Source organism: Mastomys coucha, unplaced genomic scaffold (assembly GCF_008632895.1).
Source record: "Mastomys coucha isolate ucsf_1 unplaced genomic scaffold, UCSF_Mcou_1 pScaffold1, whole genome shotgun sequence".
Lineage (NCBI taxonomy): Eukaryota > Metazoa > Chordata > Mammalia > Rodentia > Muridae > Mastomys > Mastomys coucha.
In genome coordinates this window covers 16866772-16889376 of record NW_022196891.1, presented here as the reverse complement: position 1 = coordinate 16889376, position 22605 = coordinate 16866772, and the positions used below count along the sequence as shown (strand labels likewise).

Sequence of the window (22605 nt, the reverse complement as noted above, 5' to 3'; positions counted from 1 at the left end):
GCGAAATAAATAAATAACGGCCTGAATGCCTTCATTGTCCCTCTGGCAGGTTTCCGCACAAGCCAGGCGGGTGGCTATGGCTTCTGTGGAGCCCTGGGACAAGGGGAGCAGCTCAGAGTAAGCGGGAGGCACCTGAGACTGCCTCCTGCAGCACCAAAGGCAGGTTCCTGGCCAGGCAGAGTCACCACTCAGGCAGGCAGGACCATCCCTGCACTACCTGTGAGTGGGGACAATCCCCGTTTAGAAAGGAGAAAGAGGGGGAGACTCATCTATGGGATATTGGCCAGTTCTTTAACTTCAGCCTCTGTATCCTCATCTCTCACCCTCTCGAATTTTCACGGGCACCAGAGGTCAACATCAAACCTATTTCTCCATTGCTTTCCCCTTTTGAGGCAAGGTCACTTATTGGATCTGGAGCTCACCAGTCCAGCTAGGCTGGCAGCCCAATGAGCTCCAGCGACCCTGTCATCTCCCCCTCTACTCCTACCCCCAGGGCTGGAGTTGCAGAGGAGCACTGGCACGCACGCCTGTGTTTTATGTGAGTACTGGAGATCCAAACTCATGCTTACACAAAACTCATGCTTCACCCACTGAGCCAGTGGTTCTCAGCGTGGGGATCAAAACCCCTTTGGGGGGTCAAATGACCCTTTCACAGGTGTCGCACATCATAAATACCAGATATTTCCATTATGATTCATAACCATAGTAAAATTACAATTGTAAAATAGCAACGAAAATGGTTTTATGGTGAGGGGTCACCACAACGTGAGGAACTGTAGTATAGGGTCACAGCATTAGGAAGGTTGAGAAGCACTGTTCTGAGCTATCTCACCAGCCCTTCCTTGATGACATTCTTAAAGCTACACCCCCCCCCCCAAATCTGGTGCCAGGGACCACAAAGAAGTCTTAGCAGTTAAGAATATTTGCTGCACAGTCCTAAGGATTGGAGTTCAAATCCAGACATTCATCTAACAAGCCAGGTGTTCTTCACATGCCTGTAACCCCAGCTTTGAGAGCAGTGGAGACAGGAGGATTGCTGGGTCTTGCTGGCTTTCAGTAGACCCAAGAAAATACGAGTTCAGGGAAAGACCTGGACTCAAAGAATTAGGTAGAAAGGATGCCTGATGTCCTCTGCTTTCTCAAAGTATGCACAGGTACCTACATACACACAAGTGTGTGTGCACTCGTACAGACATTCACACATACACAAGTGTGTACACTAACACAGACATTTATACTCACACAAACATTCACACTCACACAATTATATGTGCACTCACAGACATTCACACACAAGTGTGTGGACTCACACAGACATTCACACATACACAAGTGTGTGCACTTACACAGACATTCACACACAAGTATGTGTGCACTCATACAGACATTCACACATACACAAGTGTGAGCACTCACATAAACATTCACCCTCACACAAGTGTGTACACTAACAGACATTTGCACTCACACACACATTCACACTCACACAAGTCTATGTGCACTCACAGACATTCACACACAAGTGTGTGTACTCACACAGACATTCACAGTCACATAAACATTCACACTCACACAAGTATATGTGCACTCACAGACATTCACACACAAGTGTGTGTACTCACACAGACATTCACACATATACAAGTGTGTGCACTTACACAGACATTCACACACAAGTGTGTGTGCACTCATACAGACATTCACTTATACACAAGTGTGTACACTCACACAGACATTCACACTTACAGACATTTACACTCACACAAGTATATGTGCACTCGTACAGACATTCACATATACACAAGTGTGTACACTCACACAGACATTAACACACAAGTGTGTGTACTCACACAGACATTCACACTCACACAAGTGTGTGCACTCACACAGAATTCACACACACACAAACATTCACACTCACACAAACATTCACACTCACACAAGTATATATGTACTCACAGACATTCTCACACACACAAGTGTATGTGCACTCACACAGACATTCACACGTACACAAGTGTGTGTACTTACACAGACATTCACACACAGATGTGTGTAGTCACACAGACATTCACACATGCACAAGTGTGTGCACTCACACAGACATTCACACTCACACAAGTGTTATGTGCACTCACAGACATTCACATGCAAACATAAGTAAATCTTAGAAGAAAAAGAGAAAAGGCAGGGTTGTGGTAGACACACAAGGAGCTGGGTATTTCTTGTGGGATGGTGTGTGTTTGTTGAGACAGGGTCTGTGTAGCTCCGCAGCACCTTTGTCCTAGTCAGGGTTTCTATTGCTGTGACACAAACATCACGACCAACGACAGGTTGAGGAGAAAAAGGTTTATTTTGCCTGCTCTTCCACATCACAGTTCATCATCAAAGGCAATCCCAGCAGAAGTCCAGCCAGGGCAGGGACCTGGAGGCAGGAGCTGATGCAGAGGCCATGGAGGGGTGCTGCTTACCTCCTTGCTTCCCCTGGCTTGCTCAGTCTACTTTCTCATCGAACCCTGGACCACCAGCCCAAGGATCACACCACCCACAATGGGCTAGGCCCTCTCCATTCATCACTAATTAAGAAAATGTCCTACAAGCTTACCTAGAGCCCGATCTTAAGGAGACATTTTCCCAGCTGAGGTTCCCTCCTCTCAGATGACTAGCTTGTGTCAAACTGACATAAAACTACCCAGGAAAAACCCTGAACTCCTCCTAAATGGATTATCTTATCACTAGCTCCTAAGTGCTGGGATTACAACACTGAGCCCAGTTTATGCAGTGCTGGGATTTGAACTTAGGACTTCAAGCATGCTAGGCAACACTCTATCAAATGAGCTATATCCCAGTCCAAGACAACAGGTTTTTGAATGAAGCCTTTGCTTGCCAAACCAGCTTTCAGACTCCAGAATATTCTGTGCCCTTGAACAGGACCTGGGTCTCCTGCACTGCTTGTGTCTTGAAGCTAGGGAGAGAAGCAGCAAGCCGTTCAGAGCTTTCCAAGGGCCATATTGATCCCCCAGAATGAGCAGGTCTTGAATGAAGCTTAGCCTGGAATACATGCCCTCAATGCACTTGCTGGAATAGGTTGTGCTGACCCTTCACAACCTCTAGCCTTGGGAGCTTTAGGGGGATTAGCAGGTAGCCTTGTTATGCATGGTGAGAGGCCCAGGCTGTGTTCATCAATTTGAAAGCAGGTTGAACTGGAGCAGAGCTGTCAATGGGCATTTGCATATTCATGTAGCAGAGACTTAAGACTTAGTAACCTAACCGGATCCAGGCCCAATTGCACAGGGGTTTATTAGCCTGGAGTCACCTAGACATTGCACCCCATCCCCCAAATCAAGATCTGTATTGTGGTCCTGAGTTGTGTACGTGCCCCAGTTTTCACCCATTGAGAGGCAAAGCTTGCCACTACCCCATCCTCTCTGGAGGACAAGGCATGAATAGTGAGAAGGGTTCCAGGGTGAATTCTGACTTGAATATACAAAACAACAATGGCTGCCCTGTATCTCTGCAGTAGATGCACGTGTGAGGGATGGAATATGAAAAGCCCTCCCTCCACTGGCTCAAGTGTGTGCCTACTTGGTCCCCAGCCTCTGACACTGCTTGGAAGTTACGGATCGTTGAGGAGATGAGACCTTACTAGAGGAAGTAGGTCACTGGAGGTGAGGCTGTGACCCACTTTCTCCGTCTCGCTCATGTTCCTGTGGTAACGCCTTCTCTACCACGACGGACTGCATCTCCCATGGGGCTATGAGTCCAAGCACATTGCTTTGTGTCGGGGTATTCTATCAGGGTAACAGGAAAGTGAGTAATAAGCTTGTTCTAATATCACTTCTGTTGCTGTGATAAAAACAGCTTGGAAAAGGCAACTTAGGGGAGAAAGGGTTTATTTCCGTTCACAGTCCCAGGTTATAGTCCATCGCTGTGGGGAGACCAGGGCAGGGATCTCAGAAAGGGTTTATTTCCATTCACTGTCCTAGGTTACAGTCCACTGCTGTGGGAAGACCAGGGCAGGGATCTTAGTCATGCCAGACCCACAGTCAGAAGCAGAGAGAAATGAACGCAATCCGTGCTCATCTGCGTGTTTGCTTACACTCAGCCAGATTTCCTCTCTTAGGAAGACTTCCAGCCTAGGTGTCTTACTTAGGGTTTCTATTGCTTCGATGAAACACCATGATCAAAAGCAAGTTAGGGAGAAAAGGGTTGATTTGGCTTGCACTTCCCTATTGCTCTTCGTTATTACAAGAAGTCAGGACAGGCAGGATCCTGGAGGCAGGGGCTGATGCAGAGGCCACGGATGGGTGCTGCTTACTGGCTTCCTTCCCCTGGCTTGCTCAACCTACTTTCTTATAGAACACAAGACCACCAGCCCAGGGATGAAACTACCCACAATGGGCTGGGCCCTCCCCAACTGACCACTTATTCAAAAATTGCCTTGCAGCTGTCTCCTTCCTCTTCCTCTCTGATGATTCTAGCTTGTGTCAAGTTGACATAAAATGAGCCAGTACACTAGGGAATGCCACTGCCCAGAGCGGGCTGAGTAGCCCCACATAACAATTTAGTTAAATTAAGACAATTCCTACAGACATGCCTATAGGCCAACCCCGTGTAGACAGCCACTCATTGCTACTCTTCCTAAGTAATTCTAGGTTGTGTCAAGTTGACACTTAAGGCTGACTGTCACCATTATCTTTAACTCACGGGACTAGTGAAGGATTGTGGTAATGTCTGGAAATAAATGTTCTTGGTGGCGCCCAACACAGAGATATGTTGTTAAGACTGAAATCCATTCTTGTCTCACTCTAGTGGCCTTGGTTTGATAATTTTAGACATGTTTTGACTCATCAGAGGACAGCATAATGTCTAGTCATTGTTTTAACAAGAATACCAACTATCGTGGGTCTCAAATGCTTATTCTGTACCTTCTACTGTGTTCTGACACCTCATGATCCTCCCAAGCGCTCACCCAGAGGGACACAAGCCCTGTCTTCTGTCTTACAGATGGGGAAAAAGCAAGGTTCAGCAAGTTCAGGCATTTGCTCGAGTACTGCATAGGTAGTCTGTGGTAAGACTCATGTTGAATTCTAGTTCACAGACCATAATCAGGACTTACCAAACATAAATTGATTACAAAAGTACCTGGGGAGGGGGGATACTGAGCAGAAAGTGACTCCCGTATGAGTGTCTGATTAAGTGTATATATGGAAAGCAAAGGACAGTTTGGGATGTCATTTCTAAGGGACCACCACCTTTTGCTTTGAGACGGGGTCTCTCGCTGGCTTGGAGCTTGCCAATTAGTCTAAGCTGGCTTGACATCAAGCTCTAGGGATGCACTTGTCTCAGCCTCCCAGGTGCTGGGATCACAAATGTATCCTCACCACATCTGGAATCACAAATGTATCACCACCACATCTGGGATCACAAATGTATCACTACCACATCTGGAATCACAAATGTAACACCACCACATCTGGGATCACAAATGTATCACCACCACATCTGGGATCACAAATGTATCACCACCACATCTGGAATCACAAATGTATCCTCACCACATCTGGAATCACAAATGTATCACCACCACATCTGGGATCACAAATGTATCACCACCACATCTGGAATCACAAATGTATCATCACCACATCTGGGATCACAAATGTATCACCACCACATCTGGGATCACAAATGTAACACCACCACATCTGGAATCACAAATGTATCACCACCACATCTGGGATCACAAATGTAACACCACTACATCTGTCTTTTTCCCGGTGGATTCCGAGACTCAAACTCAGGTCCTTATGCTTACAAGGCAAGCACGTCATGACCAAGCCATTTCTCCAGCCCCCACAGGAATTCTTTTTCTTAAAATAAGTGTTTGAATGCCAAATGCTATGGAACACGAAGTCTCAGTCCCATTTTGCAATGGTCACATACGTTAGGTGGCACACTCTAGAAGAGGAGACTATGATTGGCAAGACAGCTCAGCAAGGTGCTTGCCATGCAAACCTGTTGGCCTGCAACCAACCCCTGGAACCATTTAAAAATGGAAGGAGAAGGCCAGCGAGATGGCCCAGTGGGTAAAGGCCCTTGTCACAGATGACCCAAGTTTACACATGTCAAAAGAGACCTGATCCCCACAAGTTGTCCTTTGACCTCCATGTGCATGCCATGCTTCACATACATAAATGTACATATGCATGTCAATAAATAAATACAACACAATAAAAATTTTGAAGCAAAAGGAGGGAAACAATTCTGTAATATTTTCTGACATCCATATGTGTGCCTTGACACATATAGCCACACATAACAATAAATCTTTAAAATCATGACCCGCCGGGTGGTGGTGGCACGCACCTTTAATCCCAGCACTTGGGAGGCAGAGGCAGGTGGATTTCTGAGTTCGAGACCAGCCTGGTCTACAGAGTGAGTTCCAGGATAGCCAAGGCTATACAGAGAAACCCTGCCCCCTCCCAAAAAAAAATCATGACCCAGATAGATTAAGTGATAGGTATCAAAAGGCCAGTAGATGGGAGGAAAGATGGGGGGTTTGGGTGGCAGGAAGTGGATCTTCTGAAGTCAGGTGTCCTCAGGTTCCGAACTCTAGAGTTTCTTGGTTGTGTGACCTTAGGAACATCACAGGACTTCTCGCTTCTGTTTCAACCTTTCAGACATTTATTTCCCTTGCTGAGGCTCAGCTTCCTCCATTGTTGAGGTTAAACTAATTAACACAGATAGAAGGATTGTCTCAATCAAACCCAAAGGGTTTCCAACTGCTCTTTCCCTCCTGGCTCTCCTCTGCCTTCTGACCTGGTTGTTTTCAAAGGGCCAGGCTATTTTGGGACATCCCATTGCTGTCCACTGCTCAGTTTGATTGCTGGAGACACATCAGAAGTCCTGATGTTCTAGAACCCTGGTGCCTGCTGCCCTCCAGCTACCAGACATTAGGCAGACCATCCTGTTCTCTCTCTCTCTCTCTCCCTCTCTCTCTCTCTCTCTCTCTCTCTCTCTCTCTCTCTCTCTCTCTCACACACACACACACACACACACACACACACACACACACATACACACACACACACCTCCCTTGGTCCCAGGTGCTGTGGGTAGGAGAATGCATCCGTTTCCAGTTCTGAACATGGGAACTGCAGGATGAGAGAGAAGGAAGGGGCAATTCTCCAGACCTCAGGCCTGGGGACCTGGGCAAGCCATCAAGAGTTAGGTAGGAGATGACTGAGTTCTGCCTTCTTCGTGTCCATGAAACAGTGGCCTTACCAGCATCACCTCCACCTGAAGGGAGGGACTTAGGTTGCCAAGCCCAGTGAAGTCCCACTTGAACAAGTAGATACACCAAGAAGGGGAGCTTGGGCTGAAGGGATGGCTCAGGGAGATAAAGAGCTTACCTTGCAAGCATCTGGATTTGAGTTTGATGTGCAGAGCCCACATCAAAAGAAGCCAAGTAGTGCATGCTTGAAATCCAATCACTGGGACATGTGTGACATGCTCGCACACATATGCACACACATGCAAAACAAAAGGACAGCTCTGGTTGGGTGTGGTTGTATATGCTGTAAGAGAATGAAGGGGTTAATGCAAAACTGTGGGTTCAAGGGCAGCCTGGGATACACAGAGAGACCTTGTCTCAAGAATGGGATAAAGGGAAAATATAGCCTATGAGCAGACAGACAGGCATCCCCAGAGCAAGCTGAAGAGCTAAACTGGAATTGGCAAACTCCAAGCTCAGCAAAAGGTCCTGCCTCGATAAATAAAATGGGAGAGACCAGGAAAGACAACTGGTATCAATGCTGGGCTTCCACACCTACCTGCGTGTGTTTGTAATCCCAGTACTTGAGAGGCAGAGGCAGATTCCTGAAGCTCACTGACCAACCAGTCCACCCCAATTCATAAGCTCCAAATTCATTAAAAGACCTTGCCTTAAGAAATAAGTGTGAACCGGGTGATGGTGACACAACCCTTTAATCCAAACAATTGGGAGTCAGAGGCAGGTGGATATCTGTGAGTTCAGGCCAGCATGGTCTACAGATCAAGTTCCAGATGGCCAGGGCTGTGCAGAGAAACTCTGTCTTGGAAGAAAAAGAAAAGAAAGGAAAGAAAGAAAGAAAGAAAGAAAGAAAGAAAGAAAGAAAGAAAGAAAGAAAGGAAGAAAGAAAGAAAGAGAAAGAAAGGAAGGAAGGAAGGAAGGAAGGAAGGAAGGAAGGAAAGAAGGAAGAAAGAAGGTTCAGAGCTTGGGAAGTGGCTCAGTGGGTGCAAGCAATGTGGACCTGAATCACGATTCCCCTGAACCCACACACAGGCCCAGTGTGGTAGCATGCACCTGCAATCTCAGTGCTCTGGTAGTGAGCTTGGAGGCAGAGATGGGAGAATCCCTGGAAGCCAGCCTGGGGAACACTGCAGTGAATAACAAGAGACCCTGTCTCAAACAAAGTGGAAGATGAAATCTGATACCCGAGGTTGTCTTCTTGTCTCCAAGTGTGCATCATGACACACATGGGCTTCAATACATACCACAACACAATAAAAAAAAAGAAAGAAAGAAAAGAAAAAGAAGACAAAGGCAGAGATTGAGGAATGTACACTGGACATATACATCCACGTACATGCATGCATGCACACACACACTCACATGAACATGTTCATGAACGCACATTTAAAAAACAGAGTTGCTCTAGCTACTCCTTGGGGGAAGAGGGTGCGCCAAGCACGGCTGGTAAGTTGTGTGCAAATCCACGTCTATGTGTGTTTTAGAAAGTTCTAGAAGAATGCAAACCACTGCGCTATTACTGAAATTATCTTTGGGAGAGGAATCAAAGAAAAGGAAGAGGAATTTTTTTTTTTTACTTTCCGTTTATATCCGCCTATATGGTTTACATCTTTTTAAAAGTGTGTATTATGCCAACGGTTTTCAAAAGATGTTTTCCATTTGGAGAGAATAAAAGCATTGCGACAGCAGAGCGTCAAGTGAGGGAGCTACACTAGAAAGGAAGCCATCATCTTCCAAGGAGCCCCAGAATACAGAAGGTGGTCCAGGCAGAGGGAGCTGCACTGCCCAGGGGGCTCAGTGTGACAATGACCAAGCTTTCACTTGGACTGGAAGGTCCTGGCAGTCCCTAGTCACAGCCATGGTCCTGCAGACTGTAACAGTGTACACGACGTTGTAATCACCCAACCTTGCACACAGAAGTCTTAAGGTAGGCAGCACCCCATCTTTTCAGAACATTGCCTCATCTGATCCCATTGGAAAATCACAGTCCAGAAGCAGGCATGGTGAGACATGCCTGTCATCCCAGGACTCAGAAGGCTGGGGCAGGATGGGCCTGAGCCTCATGACAGCCCACATTACAGAAGACCCTGTCCCCAAAATTAAATCAATAAGCTGGGTGTGGTGGTTCATACCTGTAATCACAGAGCTTGGGAGATTTGTGAGTTCTAGGTCATCCTTCTCTACAAGACAAATTCCAGTCCAGCCTGGGCCATGTGAGACTCTATACATACATACATACATACATACGTACATACGTACATACGTACATACGTACATATATACATACATACTATACACCCACATAGAAATCCCTCTAAGAGTTACCTCTTTTGGATCCTCATTGATGCCTTCATTCAGCCATCCACTCCCCACCCAACCGTCTACCCACCAACCTATCTGTCCACCCATCTACTCACCTCCTGTCTATCCATCTAATCACTGTACAAGTGTTGGTGGATCACTCACTAGGACCAGAGGCCATTTTAAGTGGGAGAGACTGAAGTCAGTCCATGGTCGTCTCATTTTTAGGGACACAGGGTCTTACCTTGTGAAGCATACAGTCCACAAAGAACTCAGATAGCCTCACAAGCGATCATAGCCCTGTAATAAGCATTTTAGCCAGGAAGTTCAGAGCTGTCTGGACCCAAGAGTAAGAATCTCTGTGCAGCCGTAGGTTGCAGAACCTGGAAGTGGCTACAAGCGGAGCCTTCAAGGAGTGTGGCAGTTTGCCGATGCTTGGGCCCGGGGAGTGGCACTATTAGGAAGTGTGGCCTTGTTGGAGTAGGTGTGTTACTGTGGGTGCGGGCTTTAATACCCTAGTCCTAACTGCCTGGAAGTGAATATCTGCTAACAGCCTTCAGATGAAGACAGAGAACTCTCAGCTCCTCCTGCACCATGCCTGCCCACCTTGATGATAATGGACTGAATCTCTGAACCTGTAAGCCAGCCCCAACTAAATGTTGCCCTTTATAAGACTTGCATTAGTCATGGCCTCTGTTCACAGCAGTAAAACCCTAACTAAGACATGGAGTGAGCCATACCCAGAGGAAAAGTTTCAGATAGAGGAAGCAGTATAGCTGCTATGTGGGACAGCAGATAGGGCCAGAGTCCTGAAAACAGACTGGTTATCAGGATTAGAAGTGAGCCAGCACCCACTCCCTGGACCCCATGAGACTGGTGACTTTGGTGTCATCTGCACAGTGCATTTACCGAAATGCGCCCTCATAGTGATTTGCTTACTTGGGTGTATTTTACATATGACCATGTATGTGCCCATGGATATGTGTGCATGTGCTTGTGGAGGTCAGAGGTCAGCCTTTGGTGGTGCCTTTCCTTATGAGCTCCCCACCTTGTTTGGTTTTCGAATCAGACACTCTCCCTAGCCTAGAACTTGCAGCCTCTCCACCAAATCTCATGGTTATGCCCATCTCTACCCACCAGTGCTGGGATTACGAGCACAGACCACCACACCCAGCTTTTTTTTTTTTTCTCTTTTCTTTAAACATGGGTTTGGGGAATTGAACTCAGGTCCTCTGGCCTGCATAGGAAGCGCTTTGCCAGTTGCACATGCTCTTTAACTCTGGTTTGTCTTCTGAAGGTCTCAGCTCCCTGCTTTATTAACATTCTCTGCAGGATTTAGACTCTGACGGCACATGAACTTCGCTAACAACCCTTGCTCTTAGCTCACTGAGCCTCCGTCTCCACAACTATGCAGTGGAGCTGATACATCAATAGGATCACCTGGGAAATGGGCTTCGGAGAATGGCTTTAGGGGTTATCTCATTCAGGTTAACTGATATGGAAAGGCCCACCTTAATTTTGTGGAGCCATGTCCAGGGCGGAGGATCCTGGACTGTATGTAACAGAAAGGGCGAGCAGGGCACTAACCCGCACGCATCCATTGCGCTCTGCTTCTTGGTTATGGATGTGACAGTGCCAGTTGCTTCAATCTCCTAGTAGACTTCCTCGCTGTTGCCCTTCCTTACTGTGAGCCAGAGTGAATCTTTCTCCTTGAGGTGCTTTTATCAGGCTATTTCATCACAGCAACAGGAAGAGAAACTAAGACAGTGCTTAACCCAGCTGGCCTCTAATTCAGGATCCTCCTACCTTAACCCCCTCCCCCAAAGTGCTAGGACTGTGCCTGGAGACACTTCAGCTTTATTTATTTCAAATATTAAGAGGAAGAGGATAAGGCATTGGCAGCTGTAATGCAAAGCACTCAGGAGGAGTAGCCAGGAGGATCGGGAGTTCAAGATCATCCTCAACAACTTTGTGAGTTCAAGACCAGTCGAGGTCTAAGAGAGCTTGTCTCAAAAGAAACAACAATAAAGGAGATGGAGAAACACTGTCTGTCGTAGCGTGGTGTGTCTATTGTCCCCACAGAAAGAATGCTGAGGCAGGGGGATCTCAAGTTTGAGGCCTGTTCTGGGCTATATAGGAAGACCCTGAGCTAAAGACAATGACGTGTGTCTCTGAAAATGTCATAATGAGACACAGTACGTTGTATGCTACATAAATTAATGAATTTAATTATTCATTGAATGAAAAGACAGAGAAGCAAATTAAGAATTACTAATATACCTAAAACAGGACCAGAGCTCTAGCCTGCCAAGAATTAAAGGGCACAGGCTTATCTGTGACTCATAGAGAACACACCATTATGCCTAACACTGAGAAAATAACAAATTAACCCTCTTTTACATTTGTTCCAATGAAAAGGAGACCTGCTTCCAAACTTCGTTAGCTGGCCAGGATATAGATACCGACTTGAATGTGAGTTCCCCAGATGAATATAAATACAAAAGCTGGAAAAATTTTAAAGTATAGACTGATGATGGTCTACATAAATTATTCATACATCAAATACATACTTTGATACGTGTGCTCAAAAAAAAAATGTTTAACCAATAGGAATACATGATTAGAGGCATTTAAAGGAACCAGTCCTTGCAATGTGGCCTCTACAGTGTTATCATCACTAGGTGTGGGGAGCAGGGGGGTGGGGTAGCCTTTGTCTTGGAGACTAAAAAGAGTTATCTGCTCAAAGATGAAGCAAATGGCAGGAGCTCGACCCAAGTTTTCCAGGCCAGGCGTGTCTCTCCTGAACTCAGGCAGTCCTGAAGATGAGCACTTTCACTGGCAAAGCCACTCAGAACAGAGAGGAACCTGCCTGCAGAGCCACAGCCAGCACCCACTTCAGCTAAGCTCTCTAGCACTTGCATGACACTCCCTCCTCACTACCACCAAGGGAGAAAGGAGAGCTGTTATGGTGGGTCCCTTGTGGTAGAGACACATGATTCCAAACTGAGCATTTGGAACTAGGGTCCGAAGTCCCTACTAAGTCATCAGCTTGGCCCCAAGGCCAGAACGCTTGGCCCAAAAGTGAGGTCTGAAGCTCAGAGGACTTTGGATCTGGGAGGTCCCTGGAGGAGGAGGCCTGGGTAAGAAGGCACACAAGGGTCGTCTTGTCTGACACTTCCTACATTAGAGGCCTGTGGAATGAGAGGTCGACATTCCCCCTCTGTAGACACTGGATGGTAGCCCGGAGGTCTGAATTCAAGTGTCAACTACACTTCTTTGTGCGTGCCTGTATGTGTGCACATACACTCTCATGCTTGGCTTTGTGGGTTCATGGGTGCACATGCACTTTGTACGTGTGTGTGTGTGTGTGTGTGTGTGTGTGTGCGCTCTGACCTGCTGGGATGACTGGCCACTGAATCCCAAGAATCTTCTTGTCTCCCTCCCCAACACAGGGATTATTGTCATGGCCCACTGTGCCTGGATTTATTTTACACAAGTTCTGGGAATTCAGATCTTCTCACGTGTAGGGCAAACAGTTTACCAAGAGAGCTATCCTCTTAGTTCCCAGATGCACTTCTAAAAGTTTGGGGACTTGGGGCAGGTCATGAATTCCTCTAAGCCTGATTTTTCCAGCTTTTGAGCAGACAAAATAATCCCTTGCATGTTTACTGTCTATGACTGTATGATACTCCTAGCCCAAGAATACAACTAGGGAAGAAGCTAGGGCAATTATTTTTGTTTGGTTGTTCAGTTGGTTTGGTTTGCCTTTTTTTTTTTTTTTTTTTTTTTTTTTTTTTTTTTTTTTTGAGACAGGGTTTCTTTGTGTAGCCCTGGCTGTCCTGGAACTCACTCTGTAGACCAGGCTGGCCTCGAATTCAGAAATCCACCTGCTGGGATTAAAGGCGTGTGCCACCACTGCCCAGCAGGGCAATTCTTAAGAGATTACCAGGATGAATGATTGGGGTGAAGGTCTTCTTGTATCCCACAAACACCCCATTCTGATGGCTATCGTGGAGACCTGGCTTGCCATCTGGACCTATCATCTTCTCAGAGGGTTCCCACAAATATGGCCTACAGCTGGCCAGGAGAAGCCAGCCTGGGACCTGGGAGTGGCGGACACAGAGACTTCAGGCCAGCTTCTGCTGGGCGAACCTCTCAAAGCGCCCTCATCAATCCATCATCCTCTTAGCAGCTGACACCTCCGGCAGAGCCTCTCAGCAGCCCCAGGATTAGAATTACAAGAAGCCCAGTGATGAGGGGGGAATGCAGACAGACGAATCTCAGCTTCAAATTTGTCTAAGGACTGTGAACAGTTAGACCTGGGCATGGCAGCTCCCCTGCCCTTCTGACAAAGGGGAAGGGGCGGGGAGTTTTGTTAGAAGTACAAATTGCTTCTTAATGCAGAGACTAAAGCTGGGTTTGTGGCACCTCCTTAGCAATTCCTGCCGGCTCTCAGGAAGGCCACTGCTGCATGTCAATTTTAATTTTTTGAAATTTAAACCGAGGGCTTTGTGTCTAAGCTCCATCTCATCAGAGGAAGGGGAGGAATAAGTCAAAAAGGATTAGGGCCCCGATGGGGATTGCAGATCCATAGCAATTAGACTTCATTTGGGTTGCAGGCATTGGGTTTTAATCGCATTTCAGGATGATACAATCAACAAGGCATCCGAAAGTTATCCCCATCTTGTAACCATAGACTGTTCCTGGGTGCAGGAGCGGGGCTCAGCCAGGTTTGGGATGCACCATAAGAAGGGACAGCATAGGGTAGGAAATTAAGGTTTTGTTTGTGTATGTATCTGGGAAATGATAGTTTGATAGTATTTCTTTTTCTCCAGCTCTCTTTGTACACTTTATTCTTGGACTCAATGCAGGTATAATCATTGCTTATATTCAAACGAATGACTAGAAAACATTATTCAAATAAAACGAGAGCACAGAGAGATGGTGGCAGACAGGACTTAAGGCGGGAGGGGGGTTCACGGAGAGGCATAATTGTCTTCTAAAAGGGAAGAACAGCTTTCAGCAACCTCTCACACAACACTATTTGAGGGTAGAATGAAGCCAAGAACGTTTCACACACTACATTGGCATAAGTGCATGAATGTGTGCAATGTCAATGGAGTGAGAACAATTATATCTACACCAGCGATTTTCAGGTGTACAGTTTACCTAGATACACACACTCCAGGGTTACCTCTGTATAGACATGCACACACACACACACACACAACGCACAACACACATGCACAAAGTCACACACAATAAATCAACAAATGTTTAAAAATAGTGTGGGTATGTGTGTGTGCGTGTGTCGCCACAGTTAAGATGTGGAGGTCAGAGGACAACCTGTGGACTTGGTTCTCTCCTTCTACCTTGTGGGCTCTGGACATTGAACTTGGGTCCTTAGGCTTAGTGGCAAGTGCCTTAACATGCTGAGCCATCTCATAGTCTCACAAACACAATTCCTTTCAAACAATCAAACTGGGCTCAGTACAGCCAGGTAATGCGATGACATGCCCCTATCCCAGTACTCAGCAAGCTGAGACAGGAGAATGGCCAATTCTACTCCAGCCTGAGCTACATAGGGAGAATCTGTCCCAAAAAAAATTTTTTTTCATTTAATTTAAAGCTGAAACATGAAAGAGCTCGGGTCGCTGCTGGGCTGTCGTATAGACAACTTACTATGGGTGGGAAAACTGGATGTCCTTACAAATAAAACAAGCAGAAAGGTAAGAAGGAAAACCGATGCCAAAGCCTTTCGGATCGGTTTCCGGACTTAGGTGTGCAGGACACTGAAAGCCAGTGAGACAAGGCCAACAGCTTCCCCCAGTACCCTATGGCTTCTCTCAAGGAAGGACTGACTGCCCCTCCCCCCACCAACCGAAGCATCTATCCTTCCTGGAGGGGTAATGCCATCTTCCTTCCACAGTGCTCCCACTGAACTAGGAGCGATGGAAAGATGCACAGATCTACCTCAGTTTACCCTCTCCTTAGAGAGCCAAGGGCATGGCTGGCCTGCCCTGAGCATGCTGTTGGCCTTTTGGGGGAATGGAGAGTTTCTGCCCAGGATGGGACTTCTTTTTGGCCTTCTCTTTTAGAGCCCCCAAACTCTCAGAGTCCCCACGAACAAGGAACTCATGATTGTCTTCTGTTTCTCAGATTCTGCCTTCTGATCTCCTCTTCCAGGTCCGGTGGGACCAAGTTGCCCAGGCTGTGTATCTCTCTCTTACCTTCCTCTAACTCAGTCTCTTCCCTCCCACACCCTCCACTGAGGGCCTCCGATGCAAAGGAGGATGCTGGTCTGACTTCCCCCGACCCCACCCCCAGCCCCAAACACTTTTCAGTCAATCCCAGGTGACAGGGGCCGTGTACTGGCTGGAGAAAGGGCATTTGGCTGGGTTTTATGACCAGGGAGGAATGTCTGGAGTCCAGGTAAAGGGGCCCTGTTAACAAAAAGAACAGGAGTCGGTGGTCTAAAAACATAATTTAATGCATGGCAGAGGAGAATATGGAGTGTGCATGGCAAGGTGAACTTTCTGTTTGTTGAAATTCTGCTAGGGGTGGACTTTTGGCTGATGGACAGGAAAAACTGCACAGGCATTTCGGGTCACAAAAAGGGAGGTCCCAGAGAGTAGCGGTCACCTGGGTCTTTCTTCCTGGTGAGTCTTGCAGCCCTTAACCCGGGGACACTGGAAGGAAGAGGCAAGCTGGGAGACCTTAGGCTCCCTAGGGCTGCCTGTCCAGTTCAATCAGATTTCTCAAGTCTGGGCTGCCCCACAACTAACCCCGCCAGAGCTGGGATCTCGCCCAGCTCCCCACTTGCGTGTTCCCTCTCCCTCCCCAGGATGGGCAATGGGACCAGGGGCACAGCCTCCCTGCAGCATGGTGAATCCTAGACACACTGAGGCCTGAGGCAGGACAAGTAGGAGAGCAGGGATGTGTCTTTTTCCAACGGAGATGTCAGGAAGTGTCATGAAGCCGCAGAGTGACATTCACCAAAGAGCCGCGCACGCGCCCAATGGGGATGGGGTGGCCTGAAGCCACCCGGGCCTCGCGCCCTCTAGGCCCCTAATCCGGGTACAGGAGAAAGCCCGAGAACGTGCTGTACTTGTTGTTGTTGCCGCCATGAGCTTTCCCGCCGTCCAACTTCACATAGACTTCATCGCCCGAATCCAGGTGCAGTACCACGCTGTTGCTGGCGTAGTCATAATTCTGGTCCGCGTCCTGGGCTATGGCGCTGGCCCGCACCTGCGGGACGAACCAGAAGAGTGGGTGGGCCCCTGCACCTCTGCCTGAGTCCAAACCTGGCCTCCCTGGCCCATCCCTTTACAGGCCCCCTGCCTGCTACTCCAGTGTAAACATTCCCTCCTCCGCTCCAAGTTCTCTTGGTAGCAGAGTCAGGGAAAGGGGGGTAGGGGCCCTTCCGGGACACATGCCCAGTATGTAAAGGTCCCAGGGGTCAAGGCCAAGATGAATAAACTGGAGGGAAAGGAATGACCCACATGCAATCACAGTGATAAAGAAAACTGTTTTTTTGTTTTTTTTTTTTTTTTAGGAGCCCAGCCACTTTAGGCCAGGACTCAATCTATATAGGGAACTGGGGACCTAGTTTAGGTGTCAGGGTCACTGTGCACCCGGGATCCAGTCTCAAAATCTCAGTGCATTTAGGCAAGGACAGCATAGTGCGCAGGGAAGCGGGATGATGTTTGTGGTCCAGCGCCCATCCCATCCCGGAGTTTGCTTGGGGCGCTAGAGGGGGTGGCAGGAAACAGTATTTAGTTCCCGGGAATTCCGGGCACCTGTAATGGTCTGCGGACTCGGTTGGACCGGGAAAGGGAGGGAGAAAGTCACTGACCTGCCCGTTCTTGCAGAGATCCGCCCACATGCTCGTTCCGTCGCCGCCACGCATGAGGATGTGGTACGTGAAGAAGTAGATGCCCCGCACCTGGCAGCTGAACTTGCCGGTAGTGGGGTCGTAGTGATTCCCAAGATTGGTGACCACGTCGTCGAACTTGAGCACCTCGTAGCCTTCGTGGGGGCTCTTGAGTCCCACGTAGAAGGCGATCTTGGGACCGCTGAAGGCGGCGCTCAGAGCACTGGTCACTTCTCCCTCCGCGTCGCCACCGCCCCCGGTTCCGCCACCCACCACTCCAACGCCACCGGCCGCGCTGGTTGTCAACTGCAGTCCGGGTAGCCCTGGCCTCCCCGAGTCTCCCTTCTCTCCCGGGGGACCCCTGGGCCCAGGAGGCCCTGGCTCTCCAGGAGGACCCCGAGGCCCCGGCTTGCCTGGTCGCCCCGGATCACCCTTTGGTCCCTGGATAAACGGAGGCGGGGGGTTGGCGCTGAGGTCCTGCATAACTTCCAGGGCAGCGGTACTGGGTCCGGGCGGTGGAGCCTTGGCGCCCGCGGGTCCCCCTGCGGGAGCGACGCTGTACGGGTCACAGATCATACGGCAGGTGCCCAGCATCTCGTAGTGAGCCGCTCCGGGCGGCGCCGCCTGCAGCAGCAGGGGCACCGCGATCAGCAGCCCCAGTGCCATGGCCAGAAGCACGCCGACGGCCGCCAAGCAGGCGCGCCGCCGCCGCTGCCACAGCCGGGAGGCGACCGCCACCAGCTCCTCCTTGCCGCCTGGGGAGGTAATGGTGGAGCGGCGCGGGTGGCCCCGCTCTATGCGTTCGGACGCCAACTCCGCAGGTCCCCGCCGCGTCCCCGACGTGGAGACCCCTGTCTTAGCCAGCCGACTCTTTCAACGAGAGGTATCCGGACCCGGGCTCCTGAGGCCACCGCTCTGGAACTGATCTGGAGAGTCGATGAGCCCAACACGCATGGCGAGGGGCTCACAGGACGAGCCCGGCGCCCCGGCGGGTACCGGGTAGTGGCGGCTGGGGAATGCTGGGTCCCAGCGCGGCGTCCGGTGTTGCTTCAGCGGCGCTGGCTCCTGCTCTGCTGGGATTGGCGGGGCTTGGCAGGGTTCGGCGGGACGCGGGATCGGCTCTGCCGCACTCTCTGCTCCGCTCTGCTGTGCTCTCCCGCTACTAGCTTGCTCCCGGGCGGAGGGGGTACTCAGCTACCCTGACGTAAGATCAGGACTGAGCGGCGGAGGCGGCTAGGCAGCAGCGTGCGCTGCCATCACTCGGGAGACGGCGCCCTCCTGTCATCAGCTCCCATCCCGCGGCGTCCTCCGGAGATGTACCTGCTGGCGGCGCCCAGGAGCCACAAGTGGGAGCAGCGGGACGCAGCCCCCGGCTGGGGCTCCACAGACACACCCACACTTGCCCACACGCGCCTCCCGCAGACCACCAAGCTCTGGCACCCACGCGCGGAGACAGTGGGTGCACACGGCACCCCACGCGCGGCCACGATGCGGTGCCTGCAAGGTCCTGGCGGAGTCACCAAATCCATTCTCTATCTAGATGAGCCCAGATCTCAACCCAAGACCAGGACAGCCTAAGCCTCCAGCGCTGTGGGAAGGAAGAACCTTCTAGAAGCCTCGGGAGTGACCAGAATCAGAACAGTTTTGCTCCTGGTGATACTTCACAAATTTAGGACGCCAAATTGTGAAACAGGAGACTCCAGCAAACCTCCATCAACTTTTGGAAGGCCTCTCTAAAAATGCATTGCCTTTATATATCTATTGTGTGAAGGTTAGAGGATTAGGTTATCTTTCCCCAACTTTGTGGGCTGCTCCAGATACCAAACTGGTCCTCAGGTTTGGCAACAAGTGCCTTTACCTACTGAGCGGTCTGGCCTGTAAAAGCCGCTCCACCCATCCACCCCCAGTGCAGACTCTATTAGCTGCAGACGTTTCCCCAGGGATCACTGGCTATTCTTTGTCTCCCATATAAAATCCATTCAAAAACAGAAGCACTCTCGCCTGCCTGTTGCAGTCTTTTCTTTTTTGAAACGGGAAGGGGGCAGCAGAGGGGGATTCTCATACTACAGAAAGTAACCAACTTCCAAGTAGAGGAGTAAGGAGAAGAGGGGCACGCCTGGATTTTATTCAGAAGGCTGAATCGTCTTACATGTCTAGTCAGCTCTTGACATGTGAACACGTTTAGTAACTGTGGATGAACAATTTTCAAAATAAAAAGAGGAATGCAGGGCAGTGGTGGCACATGCCTTTCCAGCACTGGAGAGGCAGAGGCAGGCGGATCTCTGAGTTCGAGGCCAGCCTGGTATACAGAGTGAGTTCCAGGATAGCCAGGGCTACACAGAGAAATCCTGTCTTAAAGAAAGAAAAGAAGAGAAGAGAAAAGAAAAGAGAGGAGAGGAGAGGAGAGAAGAGAAGAGAAGAGAGAAAGGAAGAAATAACAAAACCTCTACTAAATTAATTAATTGAGAAACGAAGTGGGACTAGAAATAATAATTAAAGCAAGGCCTTTGGAGAAACAGGATGCCAGGAGTGTTAAACCCTTGTTTCTTTTAAAAGTTGTTCTTTTTTTTCTTATTAATTTTTAAAACTTTCACATGCTTGCTTGTGTGATAGAGTCCCTAGAACTGGAGTTTTGGACAATTGTGAGCTGCTATGTGGGTGTAGAGAATTGAACCTGGGTCCTCTAGGAAGAGCAGCCAGTGCTTTTAACCCCAGCCCTGTCCCCAGCCCCAAACTCTAGTTTCTTAAGGCAGCCGACTCCTGCTCCTCCTCCTCTTCCTCCTCCTCCTCCTCTTCTTCCTCTTCCTCTTCCTCTTCCTCCTCTTCCCTCCCCCTCCTCCTTCTCCTTCTCCTCCTCCTCCTTCTCCTTTCTCATTGTCTCAATCTCTTCCTCCTTCTTATTGTTACTTATTTTCTTCTTTAAACTTAGTTTCTTTTGTAAAATATCATACAAAATATTAGATGACATTATAGCATTTTTAAACAATGTATGTTTTAGTAAATTCTCCTCCCTTACTTTCACCATGCACACTGAAGGCACGGGGAGCCCTGCTGTGTGTGAATTCATCTCCTGGAATACCCCAGCTCCCTCTCCCTGCATCCAAATGCGTTTGCACTCCTCCTCTGAGCTTTAGTCTTTAACCAGCTGGGGCACAATTAAAGGAGAATCATCTATGTCCCTATACTGCTGAAGAAGAGGAAACAGAGCTACACACACCCTGCTCTGGCTCCCCCAGGGAGCTGGGAAGCTGCCTATATCAGAGGGGAAGAGCTCCTGGTCTGGGTGGGCTGGATGTCCTGGTGCCATTCATCCCCTGCACAGGTGAGTAACCCCACACCTCTGGTTTCTGGGACTCTAGAGAGAGTGGTTTTTTTACCATATACCGTGTCCAGCTGAGTCTCAGGTAACCTGTTTTGTCACTGTGGTAGCTTAGGATCCCACCTCTGGCCATCTGCTGCTTGTCCCAGCACTGCACAGGTCTCCTCAATAGTCCTGCTAAGAAACTCTGTGTAGTTGCTTTGTGAGTCCTCTTTCCTTCGTTTGCAGATACAGTCCTGTGCAGTCATGCGTTTTCTCCTCCAACACAGATGGGGAAACAAAGGCTTTGAAAGTTCAAGGAGCTTGCCCAGGGTCTACCCTGGCTTTTTGGGTTTTCAGATCTCCTTTATCTGCCCAGAGTGACCCTAGAATGTGTAGTTGTAGGAGGTCCAGCGTCGGGTCTCAGTACTGTTCCTGCAACCCATGTGACCTTGAGCAAAGTGTTTCATGTCTCTGAGCCTTGTATCCAGAGTAGGACAGGACAAGAACCTGCCTCAGCGCTCCTGGGAGAATTAAATGAGCACACTCACAGAAAGGCTAGTGGAAGCTCAGCTAATATCACCACCTACAGACAGATGCTCTCCGCTCTGCTGCTGTGGGTGTGGCAACTGGGGTGATATTTGTGGGCACCGAGCAGGGTGATGTAGATGGGTCTTATGGTTAATGAAAATGACTCAAACATCCTAATCACACTGTTACTTCTTTCAAAGCAGAGAACGTGGGCTCTGCAGCCCTGCCCATCCCATCCCTCCCTGCCACAGAACATACACAAAGTAGCCTTCCCAAGGTTTTTCTCTGCTTGGGAACCCCTTTGGTTTGCAGGGGGGGTGCGGCTTCCTTCACCTGAGTGTCCACTAGGTGGCGAGTTGAGCAGTAACAGAGCCAGCAGGGAATGAAGAGGGCCTGCCTTCCTCCACCTTCCCTCCCACGGCAGGGCCTGGCAGTGTGGTACAGTAGTTAGTGTTGGCCAGCTCCTCCTCACCAGTGACTCTGCTTTCTCTAAAGGGTCTGAGTCATGCTCAGCGACTGTCTTCTCATGAATGTTAACTATAAGCTTCATTAAAATATTTAGCCACAATTTTAAATTGCAAGGCCTAGTTTGGACTCAGATTTAAAGTCTGGGGTTGTAGGTCAGTTAATAGAGTCAAGGAGGAAAAGAAAGCCTTGGGTCTTGTCCTCAGAATCACAGTGACCCAGCATGCAATTCCAGAAGTCAAAGTGGAGGCGGGAGATAAGGCAGATTAAAAGAGAATTGACTATTTCCGTATCTACTGCAGCAAGATGGATGAAAGAGGGAAGGGAGACCCATCCCCCATGTGATGGAAAGACCTCTGTATGAGAGGGGAAGAGCCCCTGGTCCAGACGGGCTGGAAGCCCTGGTGCCATCCGTCCATCTCCAGCACAGGTGAATGACCCCACATCTCTGAGATACTCATAGAAGCATCTTAGGGACGTAGATGCAGATGGTGTTGTAGGAAAAGGGGAGGAAGGAAAAGAGAGAAAGGGAAGATGGAAAGAAGAAAGGCAGAGAGAGAAGAAAGAAAAAAAGGGGCTGGAAGAAGCTGAGAAGGAAGGTGACCCCATAAGAAGACCAGCAGTCTCAATTAGCCTGAACCTCTGAGATCTCTTAGACACTGAGCCACCAACCAGGCAGCCTACACCAGCTAATAGGAAGCCCCAAACAGCAGAGGACTGACTGGTCTGAATTCAGTCAAAGAAGATGCACCTAACCCTCAAGAGACTTGAGGCCCCAGGGAGTGGAGAGATCTGGTGGGGGTGGGGTTGAGGGAGGTGAGGACATCCTTTTGGAGTGGGGAG

General features: G+C 49.1%; 1 protein-coding gene across 1 annotated transcript; it reads right to left on the bottom strand.

The window, feature by feature from the left end:
- Positions 1–16063: 16063 nt before the first annotated feature.
- Positions 16064–18334, bottom strand: C1ql2 (complement C1q like 2). The gene is made up of 2 exons (XM_031341025.1): positions 17451–18334; positions 16064–16843 (listed from the first exon to the last, which is right to left on the bottom strand). The coding sequence occupies exons 1-2, from the start codon at positions 18132–18134 to the stop codon at positions 16664–16666; spliced, it is 864 nt and encodes a 287-aa protein (XP_031196885.1). The 5' UTR covers positions 18135–18334; the 3' UTR covers positions 16064–16663.
- Positions 18335–22605: the final 4271 nt, after the last annotated feature.